General features: G+C 36.5%; 1 protein-coding gene across 3 annotated transcripts in view; it reads left to right on the plus strand.

The window, feature by feature from the left end:
- LOC134309135 (protocadherin alpha-C2-like) overlaps nucleotides 1–20,592 on the plus strand; it is a 52,024-nt gene extending 31,432 nt beyond the window's left edge. For 2 of the 3 annotated variants that reach the window (XM_062990783.1, XM_062990776.1), the window contains exons 2-4: nucleotides 6,749–6,807; nucleotides 10,506–10,591; nucleotides 17,518–20,592. In XM_062990783.1, the coding sequence (XP_062846853.1) occupies nucleotides 6,749–6,807; nucleotides 10,506–10,591; nucleotides 17,518–17,822 (450 nt within the window). In that variant the 3' untranslated portion in view covers nucleotides 17,823–20,592. Of the gene's footprint in view, nucleotides 1–2,052; nucleotides 4,887–6,748; nucleotides 6,808–10,505; nucleotides 10,592–17,517 lie in introns of those variants that run through there. The other variant, XM_062990768.1, reaches the window with a different exon arrangement.
- Nucleotides 20,593–22,834: the final 2,242 nt, after the last annotated feature.

Genomic DNA, 22,834 nt, shown 5'->3' on the forward strand with positions numbered 1-22,834 from the left:
ACGTTCTAAGCAGCTTGCCATATTGGAATGTGTTCAGTCACAAACTGCCAACAGGTATTATCTTTCAAATTGCAGATCACACACAGTACATCAAACCTTTCTGTGTTTGGGGCTGCATTGTCTTAGCCCATTCAAAAAGCCTGTCTACCATTGAAAGCCCACATGCATCAAAATGGACAATGGAGCAATGAAAAAAAAGTCGGAAGGTCAGGCAAATGCTGTTTTCTGTAAGATCATTTGAACAATTCAGTAAAAATAATAATTAAAATTGTAATTATTTTTGCTAGACTTTTTTCAAGAAAGCATTACCACATAGACTGTCACTGATGCATGAGAATGCCATAAGGCCAGCAGGCACCAGTCTAAGTAGAGGCAGAGATAAATATAAAGTATGTTGGTAAAAGCAATTAGCTGTGTGTGTGGAGAGGGGTATATGCATGTGTGTGTGTGTGTGTGTGTGTGTGTTCCATGCCTGTGCTTGTTTGTGTGGGGAGCTTGTTGACAGAAAATGACTGAGCACTGAAAAGGTGAAGTCTTTGAATGTCCACTGATGTGTGTAACTGAAAAGATTACAGGTGTGCATTGTACTTCTTCTGTTTCAAAAGAGTGTAAACACATCAGACAGACTCTGCTAAATGTCAGCATGGCTAGAAATGAATGAATTAAGCTGTTTCTTCTCCATTGCTCTTTTATACTAGTTGACTGAATACATGTGTATATCAGTTATTCTAAATTGCAAATATTAAACATCCTTATTGATAAACAACATCGAATATATTAACAATTTTTCACTGTACTATCTGAGTGTACACCCCACAATTCACAAGAATCTATCTATCTATCAATCTATCTATCTATCTATTTATCTATCTACCTACCTACCTACCTACCTCTAACCTACCTACCTACTATTCGTCCGTTCGTCTACCCGCCTTTACAGGTATTGCAGAATCCTTGAAATCGCTCAGCTTCTCCCACAAACAGACCAAGTGACCAAATGAGTAGATCGTCACATACATTTAATTCAGTGATGTTTATTGGGTTATAATTTATTTTAATATTAAACATGCCTAATAGAACCTAAGCTGTCAAAGAGAAAGTTATATTAACAGCTAATCAAACGGCATTTGCCAAACTATTCGTTATATACACTTGTATTATATATAGTTACACACATTTACACATACAAATTGGTTATGTTTGAAGTCTTATGTTGTTAATGGCATCGGACCCGCTGCGACCCTGGCCAATATAAAGCGGTTGATGAAAATACACTAATTTAAGCCTATATGTTGTATGCTTGTTTATTATTATTATTTTTGTTATTTTATTAACAATTAACAACAACAATTCTAATTGGCAGTGCGAGGGTGGCAAGATTGAAGCATTTTGCAGGTGACCTTGTTTGCACCTGAACGTGCACATTTTCCGTACTGCACATGAATGAGACCCCAGCGTAGTAAAGCTGAAGTAAAGGCTCAAATGAAAACTTGATGATAAAGAAAAACCTGTAAAAAGAGAAATTTTATCATAATTTGTCAATGTGGATGTCAGTGCAAGAAACGAAGGATTTTTTTTTTCTCTGAGATGTGGTGTTGATGGTCGGACGAAATTATGCTTATAAGCTAATTAAATTATTGATCATTTCACATAAAGCATAATTGGTAAAAATGTGGTAAGAATTTGTGTGTTAGAATGAAAGTAAATGAAAGTGGGGTAAGGTGATGCTAAACGGTTTAGCTGCACGTACAAAGGACACAATGGATAAAAGGGCGGTGGCACTCTCCGTGATTGAATTTATCTGTGTTTTAAATAAATATGTATGGGGAAACTCTAAAATGCTAATCTATCAACACGCGTAAGTCTTTTTGTGAATTGCAATCTCTATGTTGCCCTTTGGTTTTAAGCGATTTTTTAATCGCAGATAGATTTTTCTGCGTCGAGTTGCTGAAATGCATCGAGCGTGGTTTGATGGAGAGGGCGCCGTTCCCCCTCCCCCGCCTGTAGAGTGCAGCGAGCGCAGGGGAGGAGAGAGGAGGCTGGATAGGGGAGAGGCTGTGGACAAGTGAGAGAAAACAAGAACCAGTATTGCGAAATATAGAAAAAATACAGGGCGAGGACAAAGAAGAGACCATGGAAGAAACAGGAAAATGGCCGTTTAACGAGGCAGCGGAGAGGAGATTGTGGTCGTCCTGCACATAGTCGAGGCAAAACAAAGGACTCTACCTATTTTTTAATGCCGTGGCTGGAGCAAACGCACGGTAAGCTTAAAAGACGGAAAATCGTTTTTAATCCGTCTGCAGATGCTGTGCCAGCTTGAGATGGCTGTTGCAGGTCACTGCAAAAATACAAGGGATAGTGTACATCTTTGTTTATTTTTTGTCGTCATTTTTATACTGAGTGGCCTTGCAAATGCACAAATCAGCTATAACATTCCCGAGGAGTTGGAGACCGGGGCTGTCGTCGGAGATATCATTAGAGATTTGGGACTGGACCTGCGAAAGCTCGCGACTCGTCGAATCAGAATAAGCTCGGACAGTGCCAGACGGTACTTTAACATCAATCACAAGACTGGTAAGCTTTTGGTGAGTGATCGGATCGACCGCGAGACTGTCTGCGAGTTCAGCGGTAGTTGCACTATTAGCCTTGATGTTGTATTAGAAAATCCTCCCGAAGAGCACAACGTGGTGATCGAAATTTTGGATACAAATGACAACGCGCCACTTTTCCCCCGAGACGAGTATCAGCTGGAGATTTCGGAGGCGGCTCAGCCTGGCGCACGGTTTCCTATTGAAGGCGCGCAGGACGCTGACGACGGCTCAAATTCCGTGCGTTATTATCGCCTCTCGCCAAACGAACATCTTGCTCTAGACTCTAACAAACCACCTACCAATGAAAAGCACATAGAACTCGTTTTAAAAAAACCCTTTGACAGGGAGATGGTGGCATCACACCAGCTTGTTCTTACTGCTACTGACGGCGGTTCACCTCCGCGCTCAGGTACGGCTAAAATCAACTTGCGCGTGTTGGATACAAATGACAACGTGCCCAAATTTGACAGCTCTGTGTACAAGGTAAAACTGCGTGAAAATTCGCCCCTTGGCGCTTTAGTGATTAAACTGAATGCTACCGACCGAGACGAAGGCACAAATGGAGAAGTTTTTTACTCCTTTAGTTCATACACCCCGGAAAAGGTTCGGCAGGTGTTCAGTATGGACTCTGACACTGGAGAGATCCGTGTAAGAAGTAATGTGGATTATGAAGAGACCAACAGCTATGAAATGTATATTCAGGCTATGGATCGGGGTCATGGGGCAGTAGCAGTGCATTGTAAAGTCGTGGTGGAGGTGTTGGATGTTAATGATAACCCACCTGAAATTGTGCTCTCCACTTTATCCAGCCCAGTCAGGGAGGATGCTCGAGCAGACACTGTGGTGGCCCTGATCAGTGTAAATGACCGTGACTCTGGACAAAACAAACATGTCACCCTAGACATAATTCCACCTGATCTCCCCTTTAAAATTAAATCATTTAGAAACCACTACACTATAGTCACAGCTGCCTTCCTGGACAGAGAGACGGTATCATCATATAATGTCACAGTTACTGCAGTTGATGGTGGATCACCTGCACTGTCCTCTTCAATGACTGTACGTGTAGATGTGGCAGATGTAAACGATAACCCACCACGTTTTGAGCAGACCTCATACACAGTGTATGTCACTGAAAATAATGCCCAAGGTGCTTCTTTGTGTGTCATTAAGGCCACAGATCCTGATGCCAATGAAAATGCGCGCATCACATTTACTGTCCTCAATGACAACAACCACGGGATTTCGGTGGGGTCATATGTGTCTGTCAAACCTGCCACAGGTGAGGTTTATGCCTTGCGCTCTTTTGACTTTGAGAAGCTACGAGAGTTTCACTTCCAGGTCAAAGCTCAAGACAATGGTGTGCCACCCTTAAGTCGGGTGGCAACAGTATATGTTTATGTTATGGACTCCAATGACCACACACCATGGTTTGTCCATCCACCAGTCAATGTTTCTCACACGGCGGAGACTATCCTCCGGAATGCAGAGGCAGGTATTCTGGTGACCCGTGCACTGGCATGGGATGGTGATGCAGGTCAGAATGCTTGGCTATTCTACACACTCGAGCATCCACCTGAGCTTGACCTGTTCAAGGTGCATGAGCACACAGGAGAGATCCGAACCACACGACGTGTTGTTGAAGACAACTCCACTGTCTTCAGTCTTACAGTGCATGTCAAAGACCATGGTCTGCCACCACGCTCTGCCTCTGCAACTATTAATGTGGCTATTATGGAGCTCCCCCCAAAAGTGGCTTCTGACCCCAAACGCATAATTAGGCCCCATGGCACTCTAATCTTCTCTGACGTCACACTATACCTTATTGTTGCCCTCACTGCCACCACCTTTGTCTTCTTGGTCACTGTGTTTGTCCTGGCTATTGTGCGCTGCCATGCCTACTGTAGTCAGCCTGATGCATGCTCCTGCTCATCCTGCTGTGGATCTAAGAAGAAAAAGCTGCCAAAGGAGGGTGGAGGAAATGGAGGAGGAAGCGGTGGTGGCAGTGGTGGGGCCTCAGGAGGAGGAAACCAGCAGCAGCAACAGGCTGTGGACTTACGAAGGGACCTTAAAGTGGAGCCTCACTACATTGAAGTTCGTGGAAATGGCTCTCTAACCAAAACCTACTGCTACAAGACTTGCCTAACAGCCACTTCTGGAAGTGATACCTTCATGTTCTATAACATGGGCCGGCCAATTAGTGGGACATGGGGGTCAGGGGCTGAGCGTTTCTTCACCAGCCAAAGTGGACAGTTTGTGCGCAGGCTTAGTATGCCTGATGCTACTGCCATACAGGTGTGTGCTATACCCACATTTTGTCTTTTAAAATTATAGTCTTAGAACTATGTTGTCCCCATTATTCCACATGCTGTGTTTCTGTGACAGCTTTATTCTATGCCATATGAAATTAATTGGTCACAATGGCTGGATATTTAACATAACATACAGAACAGCATAAAGTACACAAAAAGTAAAGCTTTGCTTTGCTGTGATATGTTTGCAGTGGCCATTAAACCTTGTTTTTGTATTTTACATACTGTTTAGACAGGGAAAAAACACACCCTTTTCTGGTTTGTGCTGGATCTCTTGGTCTCCCTCCCTTACTCTTTTTCTCAGTCTCTGAGTGTACTGCAGTGCAGTCTTCACCAGCAGTACTGGGTGTGTTATATTTAGAGGTGTAAAAATCAAGCAACACTCAAGATTCTTTCTTCCCATATATTCTGCAAAGTGTTTTGAGTCTAGTCTGACTTTTGTGAAATGCATGGATGGTTGAACGGGTAAACAAATGAGTGATTTGTGGCCCTTATGCTTTTATCAAATGAAATGATTTGATAAAAATGGCCCTACTGATTTGTGCTATAGTATGTTTTAGATACAACATGTGAACATTTGATTGCTTACAGTAAGACAGCATGATTAATACAAGCTTATATACTGTGCTGATTTGTTCCACTGTCCTCAGTTTTACAGTCAGCACTCATGACTACTCAGTGGCCCCATTAAAGTTCATCACACTGTGAGTGATTTGGTCCCTCTCCACACAACCATGCAGATATTCCCAAGAAGTATTTCAGACAATAATCTTCTGAATATAAAGTTGTGCAGTGAGGGATCTGCTACAATCTACAGTAACATGTCATCACATTGGAATACAGTTATATAATAGAGAGGTATTCATAATTGTAGCTGTGCTGATACAGTCATATGCATTTTAATGCTTATTGATTAGGCATAGATTATTATGTTTTTTTTCCAGAAAAAGCTAATGTTTGGTAAAAAGAGATAACTGTTCACTTATGTCTGTCTGTCTAATTAAATGCCAGTCATGTTTGTTCTGTGTAATTAAGTGCCAGTGGTGCATGATCCCATGTTGCTACCAGCTGATTGGGCCTTTTGGTTCGGGAATAACAGGGAAACTGATGTGATTGGTTGTTGCACAGCTTTAAGCGCTGTATCTAGGCGAGGTATGTATGCTTGGCAGAGGGAGAATGAGAAAGACAGGGAGGGAGAGTGAGGAAAAGAGGGAGCAACTGAGGGCAAGACGAGATCAGACTGAACTTAACTTGGTGTCACTCTCCTCACATCAGACATAGGCTCACATTTGTTTGCACTTATTTGTAAAGGTATATGGTGCAGGGGTGTTTGAATTAGACATACTATGGAACTTTTTCTCCAATTCACTGCCAATAGCCATTTAAATCATATATACAATATATGCTGCAAAAAAAAAAAAAAACTGTAAATCTACTATGTCTGTACAACAAATCAACAGCAGGAGTTTTAATAGAAAAAAATGAGGAATGCAGACAAACATAGTCGTATCAGAATGTAAGAAAAAGATTTACTACTTGTGGCGATGTTTTGCAGAATGTTCATTTTGTGATGGCACAGCAGTAAAGACATAAGCAAGACCCTTAACCCTCAGTTAAATGTATTATTTATTTTATTTTTGATCATTTATTCATGGATTAAATCATCTCCCAGAATAACAAACCATGCTGTAAATGTTAGTAGATAAGTTCATACTGGCTTGTATTTCTTCCATGTGTGGAATACAAACTTCTACCTCTGTGCTCTGACAGAAGAACAAAGCTTCATTACAGTGCTTTTGTATGTCTATTTGAATGTCTAACCAAATGTTCTTATTATTTCTGCAGCCAAAGGGTCCTGGTGCAGACTGGAGATACTCCGCCTCTCTTAGAGCAGGAATGCAGAGGTAGGATTATTACAGTTTTTATTTACTTTTCATGTAACCCAGCTCTCTTCTTGTTTACAATAATAACCAATAAGTGAAAAGGTGTGTATTCTTATTGTTTTAAAAAGAATAATTTCAATGAACATGTATTTTACAATTATATATGACAAATAAATATTCAAAGACATTTCAGTCATGTGATACCTTTTAGCATTACCATATAGGTTTCCAAAGTAGATATAAAAAGAAAAACAGAATTAAGCAGAATTATTCAAATCCAACAGAAATAATTAGCAAACAAAGACCAATACATTTGGAAAATTTAGTAGAGATATAACAAACAAGTAGGGGTGAGGGGTGAATGGTATAAATAAGAAGAACTTGTAACTGTTAATAAGTGTAACAAGCACATCTGTCACAAAAACTCGCAGGAGAAGTCGGTTGCAGAAACATGCCCACCTGCCATGCCATTATGGGCAGCAGGAGGCATGGAAATACAGATGACTGACAACAGTGTTTCCTTTAATCATACAGTTGCTGTGCCTCATTAGCATTAATTTGCTGAGAGTAGAAGAATCTTTAATATATGGCCAACTTCCCATGGGCACATTTCATTGTGCTGTATTGTGTTTGTGTTTATCTGATTCCTGCAGACCCTATGAGGCTGGAGCTTTTGTTGCCACCAGCTCATATGCCGACATTCTTTGATCTTCCGAGCCAGTGCTACTGTGCCTCTCGGCTATCAATTGTAAACGCTGGGGAAAGGCAATCTCCCGTCATATGCTGTGTGACAACACCTTTTTGAGTAGGGCCCTTAAGATAGATCCGCACTGGACACATTCAACGTCTGTTTGTGGAGTGGCTGCTCCGCATCTTTTATAACTGCCCCTGGCTTTTACTGAGTTCCTCTATCTATGAGAATGCAGGGAGTAAGATACCCCCACTTTTGACCACTTGTATTTTATTAGTATTTTTCTCCTGTTTGCTGTGGCTTTTCAGCCATAATATTGTTCTACCTTGGTCAAGTATCCTGCAAATTGTGTTAATATATTATGCCTTTGCAGATGCAAAGGCTTTACCTGATGTGCCTTTGATGAGGTACAACGTAGCCTATTTAAAATAAGCAATACATTTTTAATAATATGTAAAAATGGTTCAGGATTGGCATCATTTAGTTTTAATTAATAGTTTACAAAGTATAAAACTGAAGTAAAATATACATTTAGCTGTAAATAATAAGATCACATTAATAATAAGATCATGACCATCTTGTGTTGGGGCATGAAGTGTAGTTGCTCCCTTTATTTTAATTTATTTAGCAATAATTTATATATTATTTGGATTTTGTCAAATGTTGTTTGATCAAACCTCAAACTCACTCTAATTTATGCAGATGTAGTGAAGTATTAAGTAGGTTTCCAAATATGAGAAGTAAATGAGGGAGTATCTTCAAAGGGTAAAAAATGGAAATTTAAGCAAAAGAGTGTTTGAGATTAAGAAGTGGCATTAACAGAGGTATACAAAATGGAAATATGGAATACATAGTGGTAGAGTGGGTACTACATAGCAACTGGATTTGATTGTCACTTCTGCCATTGTTGCATGTTTTTTTCATTTGCTAGTGAGTTTCTTTCTGGTGCTTTGGTTTTCTACTACACCCCAAAGCATCCAGAGGCTAACTTATTATAAATATTTGTGTAGAGCGGTACCTTGTCCATTGAATGTCCTTGCCTTTCAAAGGCAATTTTTATAACACATAATTGTATGTAGATATAGTGTTGAAAACACAGTCTCATAATACTACTCATAAGCTACTAGGCTGTACTATAATGTGGGTCAGACTGGGTTATTAACCAAGGAACAACTTAATGAGTGCATGTTTATGAATAGCCATGTTCATTGTAACAATTGTCCATTCATTTAGAAGCCAACAATATGATGACCAGCTTATGGCTGTATAACCAGGTCTATACTGCAGGTCTGTTTCTCTTTAGAAACAAGTAGGTCATGGGTACTGATAAAAATCACAGCCTGCAGTAATGTGACCAATGCAGCAGCAATAAAGGACACTGGAGACAACAAACTAGATGCTCAGTATGTCTAACTAAATCTTCAGCTCTGTTACTTTTAATAATGAATTAAAATCCTTGTTTATTGATTTGCATACATGCACCAGGTTCATTATGTATGCATAGTAAAGCATATGCATGCATGACATGCAAGTTGGTCCCCTCTCACCCTTCTTCTCCCATTCACATTTGTATGGGCATATGGCAGTATTGTGTTGTGTGTTAGTGAACTGGTCTACATGATCTCATAACTATGCCTTTTCATTTTATAATCTTGGTAAGTGTTCTGTTCTAGAAAAAGTCACAGCATGGAAATTATTCCATGTGAATATAAAATAATCTCAAGATTTAATAATAATACATTTTGTGTCTGAAATGTAGAAAGTATAAGGTGAAGATTTGTGAAATGATGTTTAGACACATAGAGGAGTTGTGCATTAGATGGGGATCATGCGTTCAAGTCAGTAATTCTCATTAATTATGAATAAGGCCATCTCAGTTACTCTTAAAATGGCCTCCATAAAGACATGCTTTTTAGAACACCAAATATACCACATATACAGTATGTCCAAACACAATCTTAACACCGAAAATTAAGGTAAAATTTGCACCAACAAATGTTGATAATGTGATAAGGACTTACACTGTGAAATGTGGAGATGTTGAATAGCCACAAAAAAAAGAATTATGACCTTGGAATGCATACATCTATAACTGAGAGAGAGGGTGTGTGAGAGAGAGAGCGAGAGAGAGCGGCGCCAACTAAAATGGAGGCTTTCTCTTACTCTTCCCCCTATTTAAATTATTCAGTAATTTTACCACTTTCTTCAACCCACCATCCATACTTGCACATAAATTTAATTCTGCAAATAAATAAAAAGGAAAATATAAATTTACAGCAACATAAATATTTAAGTTAATGGTGACAGTTATATAGTATGGGTTTTTATGACCCTGCAAATTTTATTTTAGTATTTATTGACAATTGTTTGCTAAGAAATAGCTTCAAGTGTCATTCCTGAATTTCATTAATTGGACTGTACGAAACTTTTTAGACTTTTTCATTGCTACATTTTTGGACCTGCCTAATGGGTGTAAATAAACCAGTCCTGTTTATATGGGCACAAAGCCATCAGCTGCAGTCTACAGAACAGAATAAGAATTACTAATTGGGAGGCCATTACATAAAGGTGAATTACATTACAATTGTTGTATGTATGACAAAAATGTATATAGTGAAATACATTAGATAGATAGATAGATAGATAGATAGATAGATAGATAGATAGATAGATAGATAGATAGATAGATAGATAGATAGATAGATTTTCTTCTGTAATGAATAGGTCTAATAAAATCTTAAGAGGGCAACAGAAATCATTACAATCCCAAGACTGTAAATGCATATTGTTTAGTTCCCTACAAGTGTAATTAACTTTTAAAGCAAATACAATTCCATGTGTACCATGATATTATTAGATATATTACAAGATTAAAAAAATATACTAATTTGTTTCAGAAAAAAAATTGCAGAAAGTAGGTTTTAAAGTTTGTATTGTTTATTTGAAATTTTGCTAATCCTTGTAAATTATTTTAATGTAAATATTTAAACATGCAAAGTTACATTTTCTTTTGTTTATGTGTGTGTAGCTCAGTCCATATGGAGGAGTCGTCTGTAATGCAGGGGGCTCAAGGTGTTCTGGTGCAGAATTGGCCCACCGTCTCTAGTGCTCCTGGTAAAACACCACTATTTCTGAATCTTACTTTACACCTCAATATTACTTTACTTGTTATTATTTTGATAAAACTTTAGGATCATTTTTCTGTTACTGTTACTGTCTCTCTGTCTATTTCTCATTTTCTCTCCTTTTTGTTCCTCTATCCTGATAGGAGAAACACTTTATCAATATTTTCAACTATTTATCAATACTTCCAGCAGCATTTTTTGTCTTATTCTTAAAATCCTTAAATATCCCTAGTCCCTAAATATATTTGCTTTTGTTGTATAGGCTCCCAGTAATGCTGGATAATATTGCAAAAATGTTGTATTAAGACACCTAAAGAAATACAAACCCAATTTACGGAGAGTTGGAAAATTGAGTAAAATGCAATTAAAATAAGAAATTTTGATTTGCTAATTCTTTTGAACTTTAATTTAACTGACAAAAGTAAATTACTTTTTATGTTTTTGCTGACCAAGTTAATTGTATTTTATTAATAAAAACAATTGAACTTGATGACTGCAATACACTCAAAGATGTTGGGACACAGGCCAAAAAAGAGTGAAAAGTTTGTTTGTGACACCTTTTTAATACATTACATAATAGGCAAGTAAGTTGGTAACAGGTGAAGGTATCATGATTCCATACACAGAAAGGATTCAACAAAGGCTCAGTCTTTAAAAGCAACAACTGCTAATAGCTCACTACATTGTGCCAAAATTTGTGAAAGGTATTATCAGTCATTTTAAAAAGATCATTTTTAATGCAATATTTTAAATAATGTATGTCTTTTACCACCTACCAATCATAATATTGTAAAAGATTTGGTAATCCCAAAAAATCCTAGTCTGTTTAGGGCAAGACCGGAGATCTCTGTTGCAAAAGAAACAATTATGCTACTTTGATTAACATACCCACATGGCTTTATAGTACTTCAGAAAAACATTGTCACTTAACACATCACTTTACACATCAACAAAACTAAACATTAGTAATATTCAGCAATCCAAGCCCAAGTTCATCTCAGATGGAATGAAAGACAGTGGAAACAAATGCTGTGGTCAGTTGAGTCCATGTTTTAGCCTATCTTTGGGAAGAATGGACATCAAGTTCTCTATGCCAAATACAAAAAGGACCATCCAGACTGTTATCAGTGAACGGTGATGCATAATCATGGTATGATTGTGCATCAGTGCCCACGTTATTGATGACTTGCATATGTGTAAAGATATCATTGATGCAGAGGCATGTATTGGGATCTTAGAGAGACATATTCTGCCATCAAGGCAACGTTCTTTCCTGGGAAGTCCATGATTATCTCAGAAAGACAAGAACAAGCTTCATTCTGCACATGCTACAAGAGCATGGCTTTATAGACACATGGTGTGTGTGCTTGCCTGGTCTTCCTGAAGTCCAGATCTAAATCCTTTTCAGTGTCTTGAGTGTTTTGCCAACATGAAATTCCTAAATTGTTTTTTCTATTTTATAAAATAGAACCTAATCAGTCACTGAAAACAACAGAAATCTTTTCTTTGTACTTTTGTCAGTTAAACACAATAACATGGTCTTGTTATCTTTAAGAAATAAAAGCAGATAATAATGAGAGAAGAAACAGCCAAGAATCTAATATACATGTATACACTGCTGGATACATGTATACACTCATATCATCCATCATAACTGATGGATGATATGAAAACATAATCTGTGTATAATTAAACTGTGTAGAATTTGTGTAATTACAAAAATCAATAAAGTCTGTAAAGTTATAATTATATGTGACCCCATCATACTGCTAGAGCATTGTTAATAGCAAATGCCTGCTCTCCATCTTCTTCTTTAATGTCTTATAACACTATGGGACACAGTCAGATGGGTGTTTATCTGCATAGATAATGTTTATTTCATCACAAATTTATCACAAAGAAGAACAATGTGCATGCTGAGGTCAGTGTCTGCAATGCAATGGCATAATGGTCTTATAAAAAAGATGAAATGGGGGATCAGTTAATAAAAAAGGAAGAAAGAAAGTGGGAACATAACTGTGGAATGAATGGGCAGAAAGGAGAAGCAATATGAATGGAGTCAAATAAAGGCAGAAAGTGGGAAGGCACGTGAAATGGAATGCAATTACTTGGGTTATGAAAGAGCAATTATTTTAATTAAGTCTGCACTGATGACTAAAAAAGCAAAGTGAGTAACTGGTGGCTTTGGCTATGAGTATCTCTCACATACCCACCCTATTCTGCTCTGCTTGCCCATTGATTACCTGTCTGTTCTGAGGAGTTACAGTGTGACTCCTGTAGGGCAATAAAACCAGATGGGAAATGGAATTGGGTATGGTATTCTGAGTGTCTTGCCAGTGAAATAGCGATGTCAGCTAATATATATCCTACAGAGTAAGTATGTAAGCATATTTGGGATTTGTCATGGCAGGTTTATAATCGCTATTCTGAGAAAGGATCTTTAAAATTACCTGTCCTATTTTGCCATTTTTATCACCGGAAAAGTCTTCTTTTCATTTGCCAGAACTCAAAGTTATTTCTAAGAAATAGGGTGAAGAACACATCTTTGTTTGGCATCTATTAAAGTTTCATGCAGTGACAGAATTCATTTCCCAATAATTACAATAGTAGCATATACCACAAGGGTTGCTGCTACTGCTATCTATTTTTCAAGTTTTTTTTATTAATGGCTAGTACCATGTGTGACCGTCATTAATCTGTTTTCTAGCTTACATAAGTATAGTCAGGTCCAGAATCATTGTTATATATAGTAAAACAAATAAAAACATTAAGGGAAATTACTTTAAACATTTATTAGCTATCTACCTCATTGATGTGTACCTTAGCTGATTCTGTTTATAGTGTGCCACGTGAATTTAGAAGGTACACCTTGCTAGATTTTGTGTCCTTAATTGTACACTTTAAATCTGAGTTGATATCAGTTTTTTTTTAATACTGTTAGGTTAGAATTAGCATCTAAACACTTTTTACAGACCTAAAACACTATACAATTAAGCCTATAGTAAATACATTGACATATCGACTAATATTCTTGAATGCCGCAAGAAACTATTTACTTTTCTAAAAGTGGTAGCACAGAAAAAAGCTGACTTGCATTGGACATTTCCACACTAGTTTTAGAAAAAAAAACATAACCTTTAGTGTATATAAGTACTTGTAGGTACATTTATTTTTATGGTAAATTAACAAAAAGAAACTATTAATGGCAGAAATGAAAACGGAAAATTACTTAGCGTTGTAAAATGTGCTGACTGTGATATCTAGAGAAGTGTTGACAAAACACTGCAAAGCATTTTATAAAATAGAGTAGAACCAGATTTTAGTCCTAGTATTATCAATCCATTAGTGATAAATCATCTACAGATTCATGTATTTAGTGAGGTTAACAAGGTGAACAATCATATTATTATTAATCTCATTAAGACTGGAAATGTGTAAGACATGATGCATTACACATTATCTGTTGCATGTTGTCTTTGAAAGAGCTTTAGTTTAATTAATTTTGATAAAAGTCATTAGAGCGGCCACCGCCTATCTTTTCTTTTTGTGTCTGTCTCCTTCTGTTGAAACAGATGGTGAAAGCAGGCCACACCCTGATTAAAATAATAAATAAATAAATGATTAACAGCAACATGAAGCATCCACTTTAATCCCATGTCATTCTCTTATATTGAATAGTGCATTAGGTTTATGACAATAAATATTTCTACTGTGAACAGGTAAAAAAAAACACAATTACATTCCAGTGCAAGGAATGAAGAGGAAAAAAGTAGGAAAACAGGAAAGACATGAGTGATGATGTGAAAAATAATAGAGCTAGAGAATAAAATGAACACGAGAACAAAAAGGTAATGAGAAAATGTCTGCTATTACAGCTGTTGCTAGGGGAGAATATGTACAGAGTGAGAGACAGTATGTAGAAGAAAGAGACACATTTAGAGAGAACCATGTAGAGTGCATGAAAAGCTTGCAGAATTATTCTCCACCAGTGTCTTTGCCACTATTCTGATAGAGGCTGTTTCCACAGCAACCATCCATACCCTCGAACAGAGCACAGTGTGAGACAAGTGGGTTGGCTAGGTACAAAATGATGGAGCCAGAGGGATAAACAAGAAGCTAAACATGGGTGTGGCTGACAGGAGTTAGAAGAATGGTTTTGTAGAGACAAAAAGACAAAGAGAAAAAAAAACATGGGTTTAAAGAATATAGCATGCACAACTAATGTGTAAAACTAATTTGAGGTTTGAGGATGCTGAATGTGTTGTTTAAATTATTTTACAAAATCTCATTAGTGCTACATTAATGTAGTCAAAAAATAAATTAAATACAATAGGGTGTTAAAACATCCCAAGAGTACTGATGAATCTGATCCTAAACTGTGAATGCCCCTTTTACCTTGTCTTCATCAAATATACATAGACACCACACACACACACACAAACACACACACACACACACACACACACACGAATTCTTGGCTGTGTTTGGAAAAAGACTGTGTGTGCCATCTGTCACATTCAACATGCACATCATAAATCACAAAGAATCCTGAAAACTGGGCTTGCACTAACATTTAATAAGATACCACATATTTAAGTATGTGCTGCTTTTTACACACATTTATATTTATATAATTTAAATATTCATATAATAATAATAATTATTAGTACTAGTAGTAGTAGTTGTTGTTGTAGTGGTAGTAGTAGTAGTATTATGATAATAATCATTATCAGCATTCTTATTATTATTGTTATACTCTTCATACACATTCAGCCAGTGTTGTGGATTGCCACTATTTTTTTATCTGTGATGGTTTTTTTCTATCCCCTTTTTCATTTTGGGCTGTGATTCTTTGATTCTTTCATTAGTTACTTTGGTTGATTCTTTTATTTTCCTCACTACTTTCATTTTTTTGTTTGTTGGTTTTAGGCAAAAAAAATTGTTCCATCTTGGTTAAGCTTTCTGCAAAATGGTTTTATGTTCAAATGCAGGAATGGAGGTATATTAACAAATTAAATTAAGTTAAGCAGACAAAACATGAAATATCTTGGGTTCAAACTGTCTGCAATCAAATAAAAGTCAAAGTAAATGTAGGTCAAAGTAAGGAACACGGCATTTTCTGATTTAGGGTTGTACATTGCTGTACATATTCTGTTGTGTTTATATTCCTTTTGTAGAATATCATGTTTTGTTTGTGTAGTATGACAACAGAGTTTGTGTGTGTGTGTGTTTGTGTGTTGGGGGGGGGGGGGGGGGGTATTTGGGGATATAATACAGAGATGATAAAGTTTGCCCTTCATCTTTTTATGAGGCAGGTTTCCACTAGCTATAATCATCTATACATAACTATGCTCATTAAGCTTGTATCCATATTCACTGGATGGTAGGATGAGTGTTTCAACATATTACAGTACACAAAAGGTCAAAGAGAAAATTGAGAAAAAGAGTATTTACATACTTTTAAAAAGATTTTTTCACAATGGCACATACAGTATATCTGCCAGGGTAAAGTAAGGTACAATTTTAATGTATTGTATTTATTAAGATTTCATTGGAGTTAGCAAGCTAATGACACTAAAAAGAGTAGATTAAATTAAAACATCAAATGTTCTGCAATCAGAGCATGCTTTGTTGACTTGGATTTGATCGGGGAGGACACTACAATGGGCTAAATGTTGTTCTTATTATCTAACTAAAACAATTATACAGTCTTAAAACAAACTCATATGTGTTTGCACTTTACATGTCATTTGCATCTGGCACCCCCTAGTTCACCCTTTTTACATGAATCAACATACTTGATAGGTGTTAGGTGTGATGAATTATCAAGCAGGTCAAAACATTTCAATAAATATAAAATTCAATAAATTTAAGCAAAGCATATAGTAAACACATAAAAATGACCTTGTTGCCATTCCCAAAAGTGGAATCCAATATGAACACAAAAAGTGTTAGAGAAAAAATGTTAGAAATAAAATTACATCAGCTCTTTACACAGTTTTAACTTTATGTGTTTCTATATGTTTAATTTATTGCTCATTTAGGTTAGATGAAGTGTTTTTTGTATACATTTATCCATTTGTGTTTTACTATTTATTGGTTTTGAACTTGCAATTTTGGTTGTGTGGGGGGAAATGTGTGGCTCAAAGATACTGCAGTGGAATGTAAGAGTTTTTCTTCATCTGTTCTGTTTTTGCTTTCTGCTACAGTAAGCATTTGCTCTAGACAGCGATGGTATAAGAAGACATTGGCATAAAACAGCTCTTGCTTGCAGATATACTCATTTACACCCCAATACACTCACTTCCACAACCCTCAGCATAACAGAAGAAACAGAAATTTGAGGAACTTGAGGTTTTTAGCTTAATCTAGCTTTGCATTTACAACATCCACAGATGCGTTTTCCTCCCACAATATATATCATTTACATTTGCGGCATTTAGTAGATGTCTTTATCCAAAGCGACTTACAACTGTGACAGTATACAATTCAAGCAGTTGAGGGTTAAGGGGCCCAACAGTGGCAACCTGGTGGTGGTGGGGCTTGAACCAGCAACCTTCTAATCTTGTCTGTGTATACCTGTGGTAAAGTTTCAGCCTTTCTTGTTTTCTGACTAACTTGCTGTTCCTGCTGCAACTGTAGGGTCTGATGTGCAATTCTGTCCTGTCATATGTCCTGTCTCATTTATTTTATATCCAGGCAGCCTGAAACTGCATGTGCATTAATATTATACATTCTTTCATGAAAATTTGGTTATTTATCAAAATGTTTGCCTAAAGGATATAAAAATATATTAACATGTAAAAAGATTACTGGCCGTTTTATTTCTGTGTGATTTTATGTTTAGGTTTTGATGATGTAAACCTATATTACAGTCTAACAGTTGCTGTATGTTTTTATCTCCCTCTCTGGTAGATAATGATGGTGGGGAAGTATCTCCTCCTGTAGGTGCAGGTGTGGACAGTAACAGTTGGCATTTCCGCTATGGTCAAGGCCCTGGCATGCCCCCTCAGCATCTGAAGCCTGGAGAGGTTCTTCCTGAAGCCTTTATCATCCCTGGCTCACCTGCAATAATCTCCATAAGACAGGGGCAAGATGGAGATGACAAGAGCGACTTTATCACCTTTGGCAAGAAAGAGGAGGCCAAGAAGAAGAAAAAGAAGAAGAAGGAGAAGGAGAAGAAAGACAAGAAGGATAAAGGGAAAGATGATGATGACTAAAACGATGACTTGTATATAGGACAGAGATCTCAACAAAAGTCTTAATTAGTTATTCAGCAAGGTAGTGGGTAAAATGGGTCATTTGAATATGTTTTAATTTATTAGGCACTAACCAAAGTATTTAATGTTGAGCCAATTTACGTAAGTCCAAGATGACTCACTGTGCCACAATATTAAATTTAGGTATACATAACACAATTCTCTTCAATTATAATTGATTGATGGCCAGTTTTTTTTTCAAAGTTCTTGCCTACTCATTCTAATCTAATGAGAAAAAGAAGGCTGTAGATTACTGTTGACACCTCTGTCTTATTTACCATCACGACTTTTGTTTTCTGATTTTATCAGAAAATATGGTAAAATTTTAAAAGCAGTGCACCACTTCTGATGATTCATAGATGTAACAGAAAAGGAGACAAAAAGCTGTCGGAAAAAAAGATCTTTGAGATTGGGAGTGGTGTGTATGCTGGTGTAAATATGGCTGCAAACAGAGAAGCTCTCTGTCATGCTGTAATGTGAAACAGAAAATGCTAAACTAATGCTTTTGCTTGCTCTGCTATCTGTTTGTATATCCATGGTGGAGAAGCCTTCCAAACATGAGGACACATTTCACCTGACATTCATTAAAAAAGATAAAAAGAAAGAAAAACAGTGTTGAATGTTAAGGTTTGTTCTATTTACCTTAACTCTCTCCTAGCCACTGTATATGTATATATATGTATAAATCCTTATCTCAACCTCACAATAAAAATACAGGGTTGAAAATCAGCACTGCTTTAATAGTAGCCCTTCTGGTATTGCACCTATTTTGGTATCTTTTCAGAGACATACTTTGCCTTGGAAAAGTCAAATATTTAATGATGCACCAACTAAAACTGAAGGAACACATTTCTGGAAAAAAAAATGGGAACTGGAAAGAAACCAAGACAGGCAAAGATAGTCTCAGAAAGAAAAGCTGCCTGTTACTTAAGAATTATGTTTTCACTATTTATTTCCCTGAGGATTAAGTTATACATCTAAGCAACAAACTACATGTATGCAGTATGTATGAAGAATGAACATGACTCTGATATAGAAAACATGTGAGCAGTGTTGCTAAGCTAAGATGTATCTGTACAATACATGTAAAAGGAAACAATGTTTGTGCTAATGTATAAATCTCATAGACCTTCCATCCCCTAAAAACTTTGCAGTGGCCTGAAGCTTATGCTTTAAATGCTCAGTATTGCTTGTCATAAGCTAATTTTGCTTTAAACTTTTATTTTTGACCTCATATTGTGCCTGCTTTTTTAGCCCATATAAAGATATTGTGTGATGTTTTGTATAAGGTACCCTTTACTGTCTGTGTAAAAGTACTAACAACTGCTCAAGATAAAAGAACAAATTAAGCTCAGTTTTATTTTAAAAATGAAATGTGGTTTTGTTATATATCTTTTATAAACTTTAATTAATTTGTATTGTATCTCGGCAGTGCAGTTACAGTGCATATTTTGTTCTCTCTTTCCTACTCTATCTTTCTGTTATTGGGTTTTTATCCTGTTTTGCTCTGAATGTTGAATAGCCTACCATTGGACTGTAAATAATAATTATCAATTCCCCTCAAAAACAGACTGCTCTGAGAACTTTCTACGCTCAATTGAAAAGACAGCCCTATTCTTTTAACTATCTTGCAAATTCATTATTCACATGACTATTTATAAATCATTTGAATGGAATTATGGATGTGTTTGAAGCAGGGCTTGTGCATACTCTCATGACATCGTTTAAATGAAATCCAACGATTGGACCCTTGCTCAAATGTGTGTTGCAGGAATTGTTCAACAGAACAGAAAAGATTAGCTGATGGTCTGGGAATGAACTTTAGCCAGAGCAGCTCATTATATTGGCTAAAAATAAATACTTAATAATCGTTTTATTCTAATATGAATGCTTACATTGCTTAGATTTCACTGGATAACTGCAGTACAAAATCTAGTCAATGGAATTGACTGAATGGAAAGGGCTTCTGCCCTGTTGGATCTGTCTACAGTCTGCTTATACTATACAACCTCAAACCAGTGTCACAGTGATACATCTGTGTTTACTGCATGACAGAACACATGTACTTTATAGATATACACATATATAAATGTAGATATAAATTGCTATAATTTTGCTAGTTTCCTTTTCAATTTGTATTCATTACATGCACAAGAGAACTGTGTATGTACTGTCTATGCCAGACATTTGCATTAAGACAACGTCTGCATCCACTCAGAACAGACCACATTACTAAACCTTTTAAATGGTTGTAAATGATTTATAGTGCAATGTCATGAACTTGTCCACATCTTTCTGCCCTTTCAATTTGTTTTTGAGAAAGTAAGATGGTTAAAAAAGAAACACTTTTGTGTATAGCTTTGACATACTGATCTAACAGTGTATTATTGTAACTGAATTAATGTATCATGACTCTGTTTACTTTACCCTTTTCATTTAATGATTAAAAATGTAAAAAAGACAATGTAAAATACAGTAGATGTAGTTCATGCTTGTACCTAGTAAACATTCATACAGTCATATTTTCACAGTGTCTGGTGGTTATCAGTAGGTGGCACTAGGATGACCAGTGCTTATCTGTTTTGTGCTCACCTTTTTGTACATTTGCTCATCAAACTGTGACAGTGACATAGTAATTTTCATTTTCTCTCATTTTATTTTACTGAAGAAAAGTGGTAATGTGTTTTGTTTATAAATCACCAAAAATAAATAAAGGTTTCTTTATTAATAATGTGACAAAACGTGTTTTATAACCTAAAATTCAAACACAGTTTAAGGTTCTTTCAGAGATACAAAGTTTTAATGTTTTTGTTCAGCACTTGCACATGAATGAAAAACACACATTGAGCAGTTCAGATTAGTGGTACCTAAATCTGTCCATAAATGAAAATCTGGTATTCTAATTCCCAGTCTTTAGTTGTAGGGAACTGCTAATCTAAGTGGTTGATGACTTTGTATTCACACTTAGTTAAAATGAGTTAAAAAAAAAAAAAAAACTGTTTTTTCTGATATAAAACATATCTGCGGTGGTGATATTAATGTGCAGGAACACAGGTGCACTTAACTGCCTAAAGATTTTTTTTTATAGTCTCTTATTCAACATTTCTTGCTGATCAGAAAATCTTGGGCACATGGTTCTATTTCATTGCACAGCATCATACACACACAGTACACATAATTACCTAGATACTAACACTTAGGGGGAATTAAAATTAGTCTGTACAACTACTGGTAGGCTTAGTTCCTGGAGATAAACTGTTAAAAGTTGTAAGCACTTAATTTAGTTGTATAGAGTTTATACAACGGTTAACAATGGTTGTGGCTGAAATACCTAAACTAAACAATAGGTAGGTGTGTCCACATACTGTTGGAGTTATGTACTGGGACATTTTAGTGTATTTAGACCATTTTCAGTGGCACTCCAATAAGTAGGTGTGTCCACATACTTTTGGAATTATGTACTGGGACATATTAGTGTATTTAGTGTATTTAGACCATTTTCTGTGGCACTCCAAAATGGGGTGAGATCTATTCCAATTGCTATGTTTACTTCAGATGTGTTTAGAATTGATCTGTAAAAAGTTTACTGGTTTCAATTTGAATTTTGGGTCTATAAAGGCACACACATTACACTGCTTTGTCAGGACAAAAAAAAAAAAAGACAAGAACTCCAAATAACTGTCTCTGGATCTTTGCAATAAAATAGTGGCAAGGCTTAGATCAGAGCACGGGTATAAAATAGTATCTAATGCTTTGAGTGTCTCCAGGACCACAGTGGCCTTAATAATGTTGGAATTAACAAGCCCTAAACATTTCTAGAGATGGTCGTCAAGCAAAATTGGACTCCAGGCATGATCGTCTTTTCTCAGGAGGTAAGAAATTAGTAAATACTATATTACCTTATCTCTAAGTATGTTATCTTTTACTCAGACAATGTGTTTTTTTTAATAATATGTGCTTTATTCTTATCTGTGTGTATTAAATTGGATTGGCTCAACTTCATCTATCTGTTTGTTATGTATCTTCTGTAACTCCTATCAAGGGGTCTGTCCTTGTGTGATAGTTCTTTTTCATCCTACATATGTGGGTGTATATGCAGGAGAGAGAGCTTTAAGAGTTCATAATTCTGTAAACAAAAATAAATAAATTGGGTAAGTAAATTAAAAAATAATAATCTAACACAAATCTCTGTGTAATACAGAAAACAGTTGCCATGGTTACTACAGGGCTGTGGTAGATCTCTGTAGCAACTGTCTCATGGCTTGAGCTACTTAACAAAGGTAAAACTTAAAATAGAGAAACAGTTTTTATTGTCTGATAGAGTCACAGTTTACTAAATAATCTGACATAACAGTTAGCTAATGTTTAGGATATCATGTTTTCCACATGCAGATGGTTCCACATGCAGTGCCATTGAATGTGGAATGTAGAATACTTTACATGGATTGAGATTTTTCCTTACATTTTTTTTACTATTTTATGTATGGTAAAATGAGCATAACATCCTAAATCAGTGGAGATTTCTCTAAGACTGCAAGGGAAGCTCAGCTTCCCCTAAAATGTCAAAAATTCAATGGTCAAATATGTACAGTTGTGTTAACATTTTATTGACTACAAATGCTTTAGAACACGTCTCGAAGAAGAGTTCGTTTAGAATCAGCTACTTATCACAAATCGACTGATTCCCTTAGCATCAATGCATTTGCCCGTAGAAGCTGAGCGTCTATTGACTTCAATGGGACTGCATGGAATGTTTTTTTTTCATTGCTTCGAAACTCGCCGGTCATCGGATAAATGCCACGATTTTGTCCCGCCCCCGGACGCTGAGCGTCTCTGGGGGTGAATGGAGCTGTGGGCGGGTCTGGACGCTGAGCTTCTGCAAGATGATTGGAGGATCAGTCAAAAGGCTGAATCCCGTTTTGATTGACAGCTATTTTGAGATCTACACCTTCACTTAATCACTGGGAGCTTCA

This window comes from Trichomycterus rosablanca, chromosome 1 (genome assembly GCF_030014385.1).
Source record: "Trichomycterus rosablanca isolate fTriRos1 chromosome 1, fTriRos1.hap1, whole genome shotgun sequence".
In the NCBI taxonomy this organism is placed as follows: domain Eukaryota; kingdom Metazoa; phylum Chordata; class Actinopteri; order Siluriformes; family Trichomycteridae; genus Trichomycterus; species Trichomycterus rosablanca.